Source organism: Triturus cristatus, chromosome 7 (assembly GCF_964204655.1).
Source record: "Triturus cristatus chromosome 7, aTriCri1.1, whole genome shotgun sequence".
In the NCBI taxonomy this organism is placed as follows: Eukaryota; Metazoa; Chordata; class Amphibia; order Caudata; family Salamandridae; genus Triturus; species Triturus cristatus.
Window position 1 is genome coordinate 434,357,118 of NC_140590.1, and position 15,970 is coordinate 434,373,087.

General features: G+C 41.4%; 1 protein-coding gene across 1 annotated transcript in view; it reads right to left on the minus strand.

Moving 5' to 3' along the window:
• The window catches only part of SCO1 (synthesis of cytochrome C oxidase 1), a 172,618-nt gene that overhangs the window by 140,516 nt on the left and 16,132 nt on the right, over positions 1-15,970 (minus strand). Inside the window, exons 2-3 of the mRNA XM_085616746.1 lie at positions 11,098-11,226; positions 895-985 (exon numbers count right to left, since the gene is read on the minus strand). Of these exons, the coding sequence (XP_085472872.1) occupies positions 895-985; positions 11,098-11,226 (220 nt within the window). The remainder of the gene's footprint in view (positions 1-894; positions 986-11,097; positions 11,227-15,970) is intronic.

Below are 15,970 nucleotides of genomic sequence, written 5' to 3' on the forward strand. Positions count from 1 at the left end.
ATCCACATAAATACACTCCACATCATTCCACATAATCCCAATCAACATCATTTCACTCAACCCCACACAGTTCCATGCCACACAAATCAACTCATTATGTTTCCATTACATACCACGTAATTCAACAAGAAACCACATAATACAAATCAACAACATAATTACATAACACATCACAAACATACCATCCACACCACATAATTCCAAATCACACCACAAACTTCAACAGCACACCACATAATTAAACTCCACTACACAACACTCCACAACACAATACCATACCACAAAATTACTCTGCATACCACACAATCCCACTACACATAATTCCTATACACTAAATACCACATAACTACTATCCACATAATTCCACTGCACATCATAGCACATAATTTCACTACACACCACATACATTTACTCCACTCCAAAACACATAAGTAAAAAACATTTACAACGCCAACAGCTCTAACTCTCATACATGCGAGACCTATTGCATTGCAAATGCTTGTTACACTTCTGATCTTGACTAGGTGTGGGGTTTCTCATTTAAACTACTTGCAAAAAATATAAATTCACAGATGGATGCTAGTAAAGGCAACAAAAACTCGAAGAACGTCTTAAGGGAATATATTCACTAAGATAAAGGTTGTGTCTATGATAGATGGTGTTGCAAGTTGAATGAGAAGATTCAAGGAAATAATATCATGTTAATGAACACAAGTGCCTTGGGATATGTTCAATCACCACCATATATTTTAGGACCACTTATGACACGTTTGAATTAAAATATTTTTTTCCCAAAATTGCAATTCCACAGGAATAAAAAAAAAACAAAAAAAACACAATGCGAGTGAATTTTAGAAAGTCATACATTCACAACAGTAAGATATTTGTACATACTTTCCTCTTTTTCCTTTTTCATGTATTTCATGCCAGCCATCAAAGCCCCTCCAAGAGCAACAGTCAGCGCCAAAGACTTCCATGATACAGGCTACTAGGAAAAAGTGGGCAATAATGAAAGCTTAATTTCAACAAACATTTGTTGAGGAACTACGTTTGCAGCACATTAATTCACAGATAAAAGCCTACACATAAATAGGTAACCAATGTATTAACTATGTATTCAAGTAAGACAATAGTTAGAAATAGACACATGGCCAAGGTGATACACTCGCAAAGTTCTTCAACTTTGATTTCTTTCTAGCAGGCCAAACCTCCTACACAATCAATATGTATGTGTTTTCTGGCTCCAAATTAAAATGGCCATTTGCTTTCCTATTTTCTGTACTTTGTTTAAAAGGGAAAGACTAAGCCAATAAAGTACAATGCATATAATACAGCTTTAAGACTTGTGCAATAAATGGAGCAATAGAAGAATGACCAAATAATTCTAAGCCACTGGGCTCATGCATCCATTTTTTCACACTACATGAAATGCAAGCGGTATTTTGACTGTTTATAGTTCATTCAAGCACTCAACAAGCGAAGCTCATAACTTCTGACAGGGCCAGTATCTATGCCGATTTTACTGACTTCATGGAGAAATATGAGGTGCGCAAATTTAGTGAAGACCTCTCATGTTTTACCTGGAGATTTTGGATGCTCAAAGCACCTGATATTTCCAGGGGAGAAGAGATATTACATAGGGGATCGGAGCCAGAACTATTGATTCCTCCAGTAGTTCCTCAGTACTGAAGTGATTCTCAGGGTTAACACTAGAATTCCCGGCATTATTGGACCCCTAGAGTTAAGAGGACCATGGTATTGTTAACATCAGGGGTACATAATTAACACCCCTATATCCAGAGACAGCTCAAGCACACAGAGGTAGAGTAAGGTAATACAGTCCACATGATAAAGTGCATGGCCTATTGTGGCTTGCAAATAGGGCAGTTCTGTGTAGCAGAATATTTTCAATAGTATCATGCACTAGACTAACCTACAGGTAAATTCATAGTGAGAATACAATTTTGCTGTTAGACCTTCTATCGAATATCAGACTCTGAAACATATTCAGATGATCCAGCTGACCCTCATCCTGGTCACAGGTTTCCCCAGCATTTGCACCATTAGCAGTGGGAACCAATCCTCATATCAGGGTGTTTGAGACGAACTATGGCACTAGAGAGATGGCATGGTTACAGCTGCTCTTGTAACATACTGAGGTATACACTGCTGGTGATATTAGGATGAATGCAGGTCCACCTTTTGCCATTCTTGGCAACAAAGATCAGAATCATATCCACTGCTTACAAAGACTTGTTAAGAGGTGTCGGATCTGCAGAGATTTAGCCACTCAATAGAATTTTCCAGATCCATTCCAGGCCATATCATATCATCATTGAAGCTTAATGCTGGCTTTCAAAGTCACACTTGAATCTGTACGATGGCAGCAAGGACGGCCAAGAAGGATAAAAACGCAATGGTAACATAGTTCATGTGTAGGTTCCACCACCCCCTGCTATTCCACACCGCAAAGCATGCGTTGCTAAGGTAACAATAGACCCATTCAACACCCTCTGCGCCTGTTGCTGCTCTCGGGTCAGTGTACCCTGTTCTGCGCCTGTTGATGTTTCATGAAAGGCTTAAACTACCAATTGATGCATCAACATGTCTCTTCACAGAAGTCAGGTCGTACTAAACAAGCCTTTTCCTATGACTGCAGATACCTGCAATGCCAAAGAAGTTAAGCAGGGTGTCACCAAAGTCGATGGCATTCCAAATTCATTCTTTCCTCTCTCTTCTGCTCTGCAGAGCAGTTATTTCGATTTCTGACCCGATTGTGTTCAGAAGTGTAAAAAACAAAAACAACTTCAGTGGTTTGTCCCATTCATTGCAAAACAGCATAGATCGAATATGGTTAATTTTCATGCCCGATGTCTAGCAATACGATTAGGTGGAGAAGTATTGCTATGCTTGAAATAGTTCTCCTCCACTGTTCCCAGGAACTATGTGCAGATAACAATAATCCAAACGGAAATACTCCTCTTACATCAAGTGAACACAGCAACAACCTTTGCTACACAGCCCGGCTCCACTTTCAGCTATCCCCTCCCTGCTCTCGAACATCATAATGTCAATTTAGTATGTAATCATTGCCCTAGTAACAGATGTATTATGGAATTTCTACACCCATTATAGGGATTCACTCTTTCCTCAACTTTTGCTATGCTCATTTCTCAACAAATTTGGGGAGCAACAGCAGGGTATTGGGGAGTAATACCTTTCACATTAACTCTGTTAGTATTATTGAATTGAACAATGAGTTTGTCAGCCACAGCATCTTGTTGATTTGCAGAAACAACTGGTCTGCCTCGATCAAGGTCAGGACAGTTGTGAGGAAAGGCTATTTTGGTCATTGTCTATGCAAAAGATCAACACCTTCAGGCAGATCGAGATCTATGGGTGTTTTTTATTCTCACTCCCTTTCCACAATGCTCTCTTCTCCCTGCTTTCAGCTGTCCAAGATGCATTTTTTCCTTTAATCCTAGTCACAGAATATGTACATCATTCAGATTATGTCATTTTTTGCATATTTCACATTGTCCTTTCCCATTCACCTCCTATTGGCCATGCTAGGGTGTAGTTGTCAGAATTTACCATTACACTGTCTCGCACATGCCAAAGACTGGTATCGGTCTCATTGTTATTTCACTTCTCTCCTCCTCCTTTCTTCCTTAGCTCTCTGAGCCCAATCTCTAGCAATTCATCCAAAGCCACCCATTCTGCATTAACAGCTTGCTACATCTTCAGCTAATAGTCCGGATAAAATCTTTCTAACTAGCCAGAGGCTTGTGATTGGCATGGAAGGTGCAATATATGGCTTTCTCATCCAGGTATTCAAAAACAGCATTCTGATCATATTTTAAGTTATTTAGAATTGCCATGAAAACAATGTTCACAGCACTTTGCTTATGAACAGTGCAAGGTCCTTCTCTGTAGCCTGTACCTCAGGTGACCTACACAATCTATCCACCACATGTACAGCATACTCATTGCCTCAACTCTTCTGTAAAAGGTGGCCAATAGATTCAATCTGTATAGCGTTTGAAGGCTCATCCCGTGTTACTTCACACTAGAGGGCATCGTAGATCTTACTGTGGGGCCAGTGATGCCACAGGCACTGTAAACATCAGTACAGATGGTGCTAAATATCATCCATTATTCCAGACAACTTTGCCAGATGCTTTTAACACCGATATCAACTTATTACCCTCGTTTACTGAAATCCCATCGGCCCAATGCGCAGATATTCCATAGAACTCCTCCAGGATCCCTAATAATGACTCAGCCACAAAGCCACCTTGCTCAAGAGTTCCCTCAGCGTGTTCTTCACAACAAAAGCGGTACTCCAACACCTTTTTCTTTACATACTTTCTCCCTGCTTCCACCAGATGTGTCCTGGAGGACCCAGTTACTAGGGTCATTTTGTTAACAAGTGTTCCCCTAGTCTGCATAGATCGGTTGTACGATGGTACAACGCAGGTAAATACATCGCATGCCTTTGCCATGCATTTTTAGCACACATGTTTTTACTGCGAATATGCATTTACAATGCATGCCCAAACCACGCATTGTTATTAGATTTAAAAACAATGTATTTGTGGTGGGAGATCCCCCAACCCACCCCCTCCCAACTTACCTTAAATGCGTGATATTGGCATGCGTTGTAAATGCATATTCAAAGTAAAAAAATGTGTGCTAAAAAATGCGTGGTAAAGGCTGTTCCCCCATAGATCGGGTCACGCTCCCACTGGAGTCCTGTCCTGCATCTCTGCTCCTGCTTCTAGAACAGCCTTTAGCAAAGTCCTCACCTGCAGCTTCCTCAGCCAAGTTCCAGCAACTACTGTCACTCACTGAGAAAACTCCCCTTCGGCTGCTTACATTGTAGTCTTATATGCTGCCCTTTTCTTATGTAGACTGGGCCGTGTTTTTGGGTATGTGTGGTATTTGGGATTCGCTTTTTAGTGTTTTACTAGAATCTTCCTCTAGTTTTATTGTGAAATGTTTGGCAGATACTGCTAGCGGGGTTCTTTGTGGACAGTTATCGCACTGACATATAGGATGACGGATGGGGTTTCCTTCCCTGCGTGTAAGGAGCTGAAGGGAGACTATGCACAAAGGTAAACTTACACATGAAGTATGCATGGGCCTATTTACAGGCAGAACACTAATGACCATTCCACATTTTTTAAAGATTCTGGGATTTCCAGCAGATGCTGGCTTAAGTGCAGGGATTTAGATCTCTTCTACAATACATACAAGCAAGAAGAGCATGCTTGAATGGGAGGGTTGAAAAGATGCTGAAGGTTTCCTGAACTTTGTTGTACTTAAAGGCTCAGACCTTCTGGCTTTATTTTCTACTATGCGTACATATCTGTGACTAACCCACCCTCAAAACCAATTTTCTAGTCTTGTTTGTACAATTATCTAGCCATAAAGGCTGGATAGCCACCCAGAAGGCTTGGGGGATACTTAGTCAAAAGTTACTTCGAGCTTGAACTTTCTTGCCGATCATTCTGTATTTGGAGGTATACCACTGGGAAAGGATGTGGTGCAGCGGCCAGAGCTGCCGACTCAGGAGCTTGGAACCTGTGTTCATTTCTTGGCATAGGCGCAACATCCTGTGATTTTGGGTAAATCACTTAATCACCCCGTGCTCATGGACAGCGCCTGGATACCCTCCCGGGTGATAAGCAGTGCTATATAAATCTACAAACTTTAACTTTAAACTACAGCTTTTTCAGAAACACTAAGGCCTACATATTCAACATGGTCATCCTTCAGTTTTAGGGCAGCTGCAAGCTCTAGCGAAGAAGGTAAAAGCTAGTTCCAGAAGATGGACAAATTAACAACGAGGCCCCGAAAGTCACAGTGTGCTTTGAAAACCATGCATTACAGCAGCTCTAGGAGTTTCTAATTGACAACAGCGATGGAGTAAGGACGTCGAGTAGATCGTCTCCAGTCGTAAAATTACGCAGTGCCCCGGATTCCCTGATTCATTCAGCCAACTCTTGCCACGCATACGGGCCTGAATAACGTTCCATGGATGGTCTGGGCATCACCGTCATGGTTTCTATCTACTGAATAACGGGATTTGTCCTTAGTTGGCCCTTGCCACTTTACGGGCATTGGTGTAAACAGGTTTTGGACTCCAATAGAGCATTGCAAGATTGATGAGGGTCACTTCACCTGTCCCCTTGTCCTGAGGAAGATCCGCATGGCTGAGGTATTAAAGTCCCTCGGTTGCCGATAAGCCAGATCGAAACGTCGACGCAAACCCCCACCGCACCTGGACCAATTTCCCCTTCCCCATTACTTATTTATTTATTTAAAAGGTTTTATATAGCGCTGGCTGGACCAGAGGGTATCAGAGTGCTTTACAAGGGTCTAGGCAGGCAAGATTGCATTGAACATTTGGACAATAAGGAAAAATACAAGCCATGGGGACATAAAAAACAATATGGAAAAGACAGGAGGAGGAAAAAAAGGAATTAAATGGGTAAACATCCAATCCTAAGTGGATTCAGAGGGTGAGGTGGATGGGGAGGAGGAGGGGAGTCAGGGTTGGAGGAAACAGTGGAGGATGATGGGTAGGAAAATAGTACGAGTGCAAGGGCAAAAACAGTGAGAGAAATCAAAGGGAGAGAGACAGTAGTATTGGAAAATAATTCCATGTGGTAGGTGCATTTCCGGAGAAGGAACGTGATTGAGTAGATTTCTTGTTTAACAGTGGCGGGACTAGGACAAGAGCGTTCATGCTCCTTAATGCTCTAGAGCAGCCAGCTTTGTGGAGTTCATCAGAGAGGTACTGAGGGGTGTTTAGATGGAGGGCTTTGTGAGTAATGCAAGCAGTCTTGTATATGGATCTAACTTCAATGGGAAGCCATTTGAGGGTTTTGAGAGCGGGGGAAATGTGTTCAGTACGCTTGCAGTCCATAATGAGCCTGGCAGCGATGTTAAGGACGGATTTGATTGGGGCTAAGTGGACTTTCGGTGCTCCACTGTTACCCCTGTTCCACTGTTACCCCTGATTACAGCCTTAAGGAAACTCTCCTTACAACTTTAGAAAATATAATTCAGATGAATAATTTGCATGTGGCCAGGTTGCATCTAACTGCTTATTGGATATCAGTTCTGTACAGTCTTGTAAATATATGCCCTTTACTTTTCTACACACTTTGAGCCCTCTTGACTCCTTTATATACGCTTGAGCACTCTTTCTTACACGTTCCCAAGAACATTCTCCTACCTTCTTGACCCTCTAGTGATTGTTCCTTTAAATGACTAATAATACCTAATGGTTTTTCTGCACATTTGTTTGTTTTAATTATTTTCACGGTTTATAGACGTTTGTGAGCTGATTAATGTAAACTCAAATAAATTGATAATTCTGCTAAACTAACTCTTCTTTGAATAACTGGTCCAGGACCATTGTTTCTTTATAATAACCGATACCCAGGTGCAGGGACCATTTGGGAATACCCCATTGTTTATAATGGTAAGAATTAATAAGCTGAGGTGCATCAGATATTAGATAGATAGAAAATAAAAAGGCTTTCAGTACTCTCCTAAATTCCAGATTATTCCAGATTATTTCACATAACTTGCAAATGATTTGGCAGGGTATTCCAAGCAGTGGTGGACTAAAGCAGGAAGGCCTGGCTACCCAGACGGCCTTCATGCAAGCAGGGTATACAAAGTCACAAAGAAGACTGGTGGACTGGACATCCTGAATGTGGTTTTCCCATAACGTTTTGCTTTCCATCTTCCTATTTTTGCTGACCATAGGACTTCGCACACTTTACAACTGCAAACCTGTGCTAAGGTGCTTGGGCTCCCTCTCTAAAGCATGGTAACATTGGCTTCCACCCAATTGGCACATTTAATTTACTCATAAGTCCCTAGTACATTGTACTACCTGAACCCAGGACCTGTAAGTTAAATGCTGGTAGTGGCCCTGCAGCACTGATTGTGCCACCCGCTTAAGTAGACCTTGTAAACATATTCCAAGCCTGCCATTGCTGCCTGTGTGTGCAGTTTTAAACTGACCTTTCCACCTTGCAAAGTAAACCTTTTGCAAGGTCTAAACTTTCATTTTTATTACATACGATATTTAGGGTAGGCCCTAAACAGCCCATAGGGCAGGGTGCAGTGTATTTAAAAAGGTGGGCATGTACTTTTAAGTTTTTCATGTTGTGGTAGTGAAAAGCTCTTAACTTCGTTATTCACTCCTGCGAGGCCTGCCTCTCACATAGGATAACATTTGGTTACCTTATTACATTTAATAAGTGATAACTTTCAATTGGGAGAAAGGGGGAATATAGAGTTTGGTGTCTATAGAATTGTAATTTAAAATCCTCTTAAGTGGTAAGTTGAATTTTAAGTAACAACTCTGAAAATGCCACTTTTAGAAAGTTTGCATTTTTTTGTCCCAACCATTTGGTGCCTGCAGCATGTGTCTTGGGTCACAAGACTAGGTGTAGCTAGCAGTTGACAAAGAGGGAATGGGTGTTGGCAAGATGGGCCATCTCGGATTTGATGGGGGGGCGGATCTGTCAACCACCACACTTGCACATCACACAGACTCTTCCTCACCACACTCACAAAGGGTTTGATACTAGTCCTTTGTGCCCCTAGACAAGCTGGGGCAAGGGCAAGGAGGCAGGAAAAGGGTGTAAACCTACAGAACCTGATCCTACTTCAAAGCTGGCACGAAGTAGAAATATTGAATCCTCAGATCCAACTCTTCAGTACACCTCTGGAAGACTCAAGACAACTGCTTTGACACTTTGTTGCAAGAAGGACTGCTACTCTGCTGCTATGCTGCCCGAGTAAAAATAACTGGACCTGCATCTTGACTCCAGGACCACCAGGTGCTCGTCCAGGCCAACTGTGGTCTTTGGGGCAGATCCTACGCAGCACAACACATCGCCTTTCAGCCCTGCATTAGAACCGCTGCTGTGCAGTACATCACGAATGCAGGAACTCGCATCGCAGCCTCTCGGAGCTGCCGCTGTGTGACGCATTCCTGGTGCAGGACTTTATATTGCAAGCCGCTGTCGACATTATCCTTGGCGATGCCGGACTCCGCATCAAAAGCCTGGCCAATGGCTTCATTAGAACTGCTCCTGCGCGACTCATCCTCAACGCAGGACCTCACATCGCCATCCGCAGCTCCTCTAAACCACCGTTGCATGATGCATCGGATCTCTCACCGCTCGCAACAATGATTTAAGGTACTTTTTTAAGATGGCCCAGCTTGGTCCCTGTATACGGCCCGCACTCCATCGCTGTCAGCCTAAAGTTGTACCCCGGTCCGGCGTAACCAGATAACCTCAGTCAGTGCTTTGTGCTACTAGGCACTATTTTTATATAAATCTTTAAACTTGCATCTCTCTGGTACTACTGATTGGATATTTGTCATTTTGGTCTCAATAATTTATTCCATTTTACTCTAGTTCTATAAATTAGTGTGGGATTTTTCTTTTGTTGTGTTTTCACTTTATTACTATTTGATGTGCTGCATAAATACTTTACACATTCCCTCTAAGTGACCCCTGACTGCTTTTGTGCAAAGCTACCAAAAGGTTAAGCACAGGTTAATTTGGTGTGGCCTTTGTTTCACCCTGACAAGAATTGTGGTTGCTACTGGAGTAGGGTTTCATCTTCCTCAATCAGTTACCCAATTTCCAACAAAGAGGAAAGAAGTTGTCTGGCTGGACTACATTTCAAAATCCATTTGGACATACAGTGGAGAGAGTTTACATAGAGGACACGATGAACTATACAGAGCACCTAGAAAATAATAGTTAAAGAATAGCAAGCTAATGGAAAGACTTCAAAATAGGTTTAGCATTGCTGTAACGTACTTCAGAAACTACTGGGCTTCCTGCCTGATTTTGAACTTCTGGAAGTTGGGTCGAAAAAAAGATTTAATACCAAGACGCTATTATAATAATCTAACTTGGCACTGATTTTAAATCTGAAGAATCCTACCTGCTTTTTGTCACAGAATGTTGGCAACTATGATTGTCCCCTAGGGCACTAGCACTGGGTAGGTGAAGGAAATGCACAGTGGCTCTGTATGAGTTTGATGCAGATGTACAGTCTGTGTGTCCAGAGGAATTAGTTGATCAGGAGCGAACATTTCAAATAAAGTACAGGAAGCTTGTCTTAGAATGCCATCCACATTACCGATTGAACATTGATTGTGAAGAAAATAGATCAGTATTCAAACAGATACCCTTCAGAAGATAGACGGGTCGATATGAATCAATCTTCCATCAGTAAAATGTTCCAGATTTTAGCAGCCTATAAGAAGATCAATCGTACTGTTTTGGCTTTTCTATCTCATAAAAGTGAGGAGCACAACAATGTTCACAAGATGGATAATGACTTTGCTCTAAAGGGGCACTTTTGATTTATATTTATTTCAGTTGAATATGTATTTATATTCATAGAGCAGAAACCCTAATAGAAAGCAAAAGGAGGGATGCACACCATTGTGAAGATACAAACGTGAATCTACGTGCATTCAGCAAAGGAAGGGTGAATGGGATCTGAAGTGTGGAAGCCCCATACTGACTTTATGCAGGTAACAACATAAGCAACAAATGAAAATGTTTAATCCAATGCTACCGAATCATTGGGATTTTCTTTGAGTAGCATTCAATTCTGTAGTTTTTTTTATCTTTTCTGATTGTACGTGATGTCAAGATTTTACATTTTTACACAGAAAACATTGGCACAAATTAATCCGAGCTACAATGAATTAAGACAAGGTTCTAGCAACGAACAGTGACTACTATCAACCAATGTACAGGTTTTTTGTAAATGTGCATCTCATTATTTTTTCGGTGACAGTGTACTATTAAAACCTAATTACCTCTTTTGTTTTTACTTGAAACTGCTTCCTTGCCTCACTTTCCTCAAGATCTCGTTGTAAAAGTGAAGTGCTCTATTCTAGCACACGGAAAAGACCTGCCTTAACAGATGTAAGCATGGAAGATAAAGTAGATTTGGATGCCTCATATAAGCAAATCGTATTTGCTTAAACAGCTTTTAACCAAAATACAGTTCAAGTCAATGTGACTTCCTTACCCCTGGTTTTGAAGCACCTTTATTCGATTTCTGTCCAGGTGGCGGAGGTGGTATCGTAGCCAGTGATCGCAAGGGCAAATGCTGTATATTCCCCCATTTTGACTTTAAATCAATTTTAATACGCAGCAACTATCAATGGAAAAGAAAATGTGTAAGTGGCTCATAACACATTAATTGCATATGCTAAAGCTGTACATATAACGTTTCTACAAGAGAATGTGACTCTTACAGATTGCTTTATCATACTTATTTCAACAGACAGAGGCTTTGATTCTTTTTAGGTCTGGGTAAAGAGCTTTGGGTTTCACGCAGACCTGACACATTGAACAAGAACATGAAAAGGACTCTACTGCTCAGTTAAGTGTATGAGACTTCTCCTTGTACCACTCATCATAGCTTCTGACAGGCGCATATGTATGTTACACCGCATGTACATCAAACAACCTGTGTTAAATGTGTGCCTATAGAAAGTTGCTGTTAGGAGTTATAGTCTAATGCATAATTGCTAAAACATGGAGATGGACTTCATTAATTATAGCTGCCAGAAAAAGAGCAGGGTTACTGGTTGCCACAAAGTCAAAGAAAATGCACTTTTTTCCATTTCCCTGTGACTGATATGTAAGGTTAGTCAACTTCCATGTTAACATTCTGTAGTAATTGCTTTCAGGAAACAAGATTAGTTCAAGCGGATTTATTTGTAGTTACAAGTAAGAGACGATAGGTCCAGTTTCAACTGTTCCCCAATCATGAATGCCCCCCGTACATTCTCCCGTAACTAAGTAACAATCAACATTCTTTAAAGGAAAACTAACATAGAATATTACATTACCTCCCTTTCTTGAGAAACACAAAAAAAACCCAAAAAAAAACATAAAAAAAATAATTACAACAATGTTAAGTAAAGACAAATTCAATCCCTGATACGTTCAGGTTTTATGATAGTGCGAGAACTTCTCCTACACACTTGAATGTCATTATCCACACTTGAAGATGACTTATTGTCAACTTTTGAAGATATTTGTTGAATTGGACAACGAACTTTAGCCACTTTGCTCATGTTCCACCAACAACCACCCTCAACTTGTACAGCATTACCTACAATTTTGACAACTTTAACAAGAGGACCAAATTTACTTTCACCTTTGTTGACATGGACAGATTTTCTTATTTTATCCAAATTTTCCAACATTTAAAATAACCTTTTTTGATCCCCTTTTGTTTTCAAAATTTGCTTTCTGCTTGGCTTGGCTAGTAGATACATTATCTTTAACTAGACACATCAATTTCCGTACCTCTGGTTCAGTATTGATCCATTTTGACATCCACCCGGGGCAGAACGAAGTATTAGGTTTCCTACCCCTCATCAGCTCAAATGGAGATACTTTTGTTGACGAATGTGGTGTCGTTCTATAAAACCATACCATACTACTGAGTGCTTTTACAACATCATGATTGCCAGATTTAGCCCACTTAACACAATCCCCAAAAACTCGATTCATTCTTTCCACCAGTCCATTACCCTGAGGATAATAAAGAGAACTTTTCAAATGTTTTACACCAGATGATGACAAAAATAATTCAAAATCCCTGGAAACAAATTGTTTACCGTTGTCCGAAACGAGAGTAGCAGGTAAACCTTCTCTAGACCAAACCTCCGTCAAAAAAAAAAATAATAATTAAAAAAAATAATTAAATCGATGATGCTACTACTATCTGCTTCCCTAACCAACTTGTATTCAGGCCATTTAGATGCATAGTCAATCAATACCAATATAAACCTGTAATTACCAAACAAGGACATATATGGTCCCATACTGTCTATTCCGACCTTTTCCCAAGGACGATCAGGGCACTCAACTGGCATGAGTGGAGGAACTGAAGTCTTGAGAGACTTATCAGATGACTTGCATATACAACAATCTTTTACAAACTCATCGACCTCAGAGTCCATACCCGGCCACCAAAATGTGTCCCGGATGCGACGCTTCGTAAACGAGGATCCTAAGTGTCCTTCATGGGCTCTAACAATAATCCCTCTCCTGAACAAATGCGGAGGAATAAGTTTGTCATTGCGAAGAAGTATATCATCTTCCACAGACAATTCATCTTCAATTTTAGCGAAAGGTTGGAGAGAAGATGATAATACTTTTTCTCTAGGCCAACCAGAACTAACAAATTTGCAAACTTCTTGAAGAATAGAATCATTGGCAAAAGCCAACCTCCATTCATCTTCGGAACAAAACTTTAATTCTGGAATGTCTACACCTGCCACAAAACAATCTTCACAATCCTCATCAATGAGATCGGCAAACAGAACATCATCATCTTGAGAATCTTTTGAGGGGAATCGAGAAAAGAAATCTGGCCTACCATTCTTTCCACCAGATATGTGCATGACCTCAAACTGATATTGAAGTAATTTCGACACCATCCTCATAATTCTAGGTGTGGAACATTTTGTAATTTTACCTCCCAAGATATTTACTGAAGGTTAGTGATCAGTTTGAAGAAGGCAGTTGCAGGGGTACGCCCTACCGTACAGAGGATCTGACTTGATGCAATGAAGACTTTTCTGGTTCATTGAAGACAGCAAAACGACGCGCTTCTGTCTTGATAATCACCAATCTTCATCCGTTTGTTTTTGCACCCTGAGTTGGCTTGTAACTACGATTGTCGCCAAATAAATGTAGTAATTGCTTTCAGGAAACAATATTAGTTCAAGCGGATTTATTTGTAGTTACAAGTAAGAGACGATGGGTCCAGTTTCAACCGTTCCACAATCATGAATGCCCCCCGTACATTCTCCCATAACCAAGCAACAATCAACATTCTTTAAAGGAAAACTAACATAGAATATTACACATTCATTAGCATAAATTAACAAAATCTAGCTTGTGTTTGTTTTTTATAGGTCTGATAACTTCCATCTTTCAATTATATCAGTAGGCTCCGGGTGGCATTGTTGCACTTGCACTTCTGCAGAAGAAATAGCAAACCAAATAACATTTATTTTGGAGTTTTTTAAGTCCGGTCTATTCATGGTTTTTACTGTCTCGTCACCCTCCCATGTAATAAAAATAATTATTAACAAAAATAAAAACAAGCATTTACAATGCAATAGGTCTCGCATTTGTGAGAGTTTGAGCTACTGGCATTGTAAATGAGCTATTGGCTTACCTACATTGCAAGTGACAGCATTTTTCTGATCACATATGTTTATCCAACTAACAAAAAACGCAGGTCTGTACTTTTTTCTTTCCATTCTTAATCATTTTTAGGTCCGACTTGGCAGCACAGCTGTAGCTAGACCTGATGTGATAAACAGAAAAGCTTTCAAAAGGAGTATTGAGAGAGGAGCTTGCTAATGTTGGCTACCCTGAGACTATGATTTCATTTAGATAAGGAGTTATGTGCTTCCTCTAAAAAAGTACTCATATCGCACTTCAATTGGATGGTGGAGGGTTTGCCTCACCTAACATGGCTGCCACATTCCAAAGTAATGATGCAGTGGTGTGCAAGGGGTTAAACTCTCCATCATGCTGCACTAATACTTGCTGCACAACTGTTGATTTCCCATGACTAGAAGAGGCACTGAAGTGAGTGCATGTCCATCTGTGCATGCTAGTTGATACTTACACAGACCTAGTTGGTTATTTCAGTACATCCAATAAGCCAATCAATCACATGGATAGACAGATTATGAGAGTCGTCTGGGAGTGAGAATGACTCGCTGGGTGTGATTTTGGCACACTAGTAGAACCCCAACCAATCCTAGCACACGGCACACAATTTTGAAGTGCTGATTGGCTGTGGAGTCTGAACGTGCCTCTGTGGTGTGCACACAGTCTTGGCTGTGCTCCACCTGGACCTTTCTTGTGACTGGCTTAACGTGAGTCAGACACAAAACAAGCACTAAGCTGGAATTGGGCGGTGGCAGCCAATTGGGAGCCAGGCAGTCCCTCTGCTGCTGTCACGCATGATGTGGAGAGCGTGCAGCAACAGTTGAGAGCAAGGCAGACCTCTGGGGGTGAGAGTGAATGACAGCTGGACTCGTCACATGGTCCTTTTGGCAGCCTAAACAGTCTGTGTGAGCATGCGCAAATTCTGCATCTGTTACTGCTATGGTTTTGGGGCTTAGGCAAGTTGAGGACAGGCTTACTAGCCGCTCGGCTGTGGCACCAGCAGGGTATGGAGCAATAGCACTCTAAGGAATATGAAGGAGCGGTATTTAAAAAGGAAAGCCTCACTCAGCTGAACTCACTGTTGAGAATTATGTTCTCATGATGCTGCAGCGGCAGAACACTGTTCTGCTTGTACTGGCTCGAGGTTTCTGATGGATGGTATGCTCAGGACAGACTCCAAGTCTCTGCAGCATCGGCTTACCTCACCCTCAGATGTAACAAGCGGGCTGTTTCCGATAGACTGGAGTGTGTAATCACGGTGTATGTCTGCATGGCGTGAGGTGTTTGAGGAAAGTGAGTGCAGTGTGAGTGCTACGTGCGCAGCGTCAGTGCAGGGTTAACGGTGCGAGTGCAGGCTGAGAGGTGTAAGGATTTGTGTGTGCATGCAGTGACTATGTGTAGTATGAACAGAATGTGTGAGCAGGATGAGCAGTGCATGAGTGCCAGGTAAGAGTTATTTGAGTGAAGGGTGAGCAATGTTAGTGATGGGTGAGTGTGCAGGTTTAGCAGTGTGTGTGTTTGTGGGGGCGGGGGGTAGTTTGAATGCAGAGTAAAAGGTACGGGTGATTTGTGAGTGCAGGGTCAGAAGTTAGTGAGTTGCTGTACCATAAGACATTGCAGTAATGTATGGCGTGTGCAGTACCTTTAAGAACTTGTTGTGAGTGAGCTCCTTCTTTGCGGAGTGAGCTCCC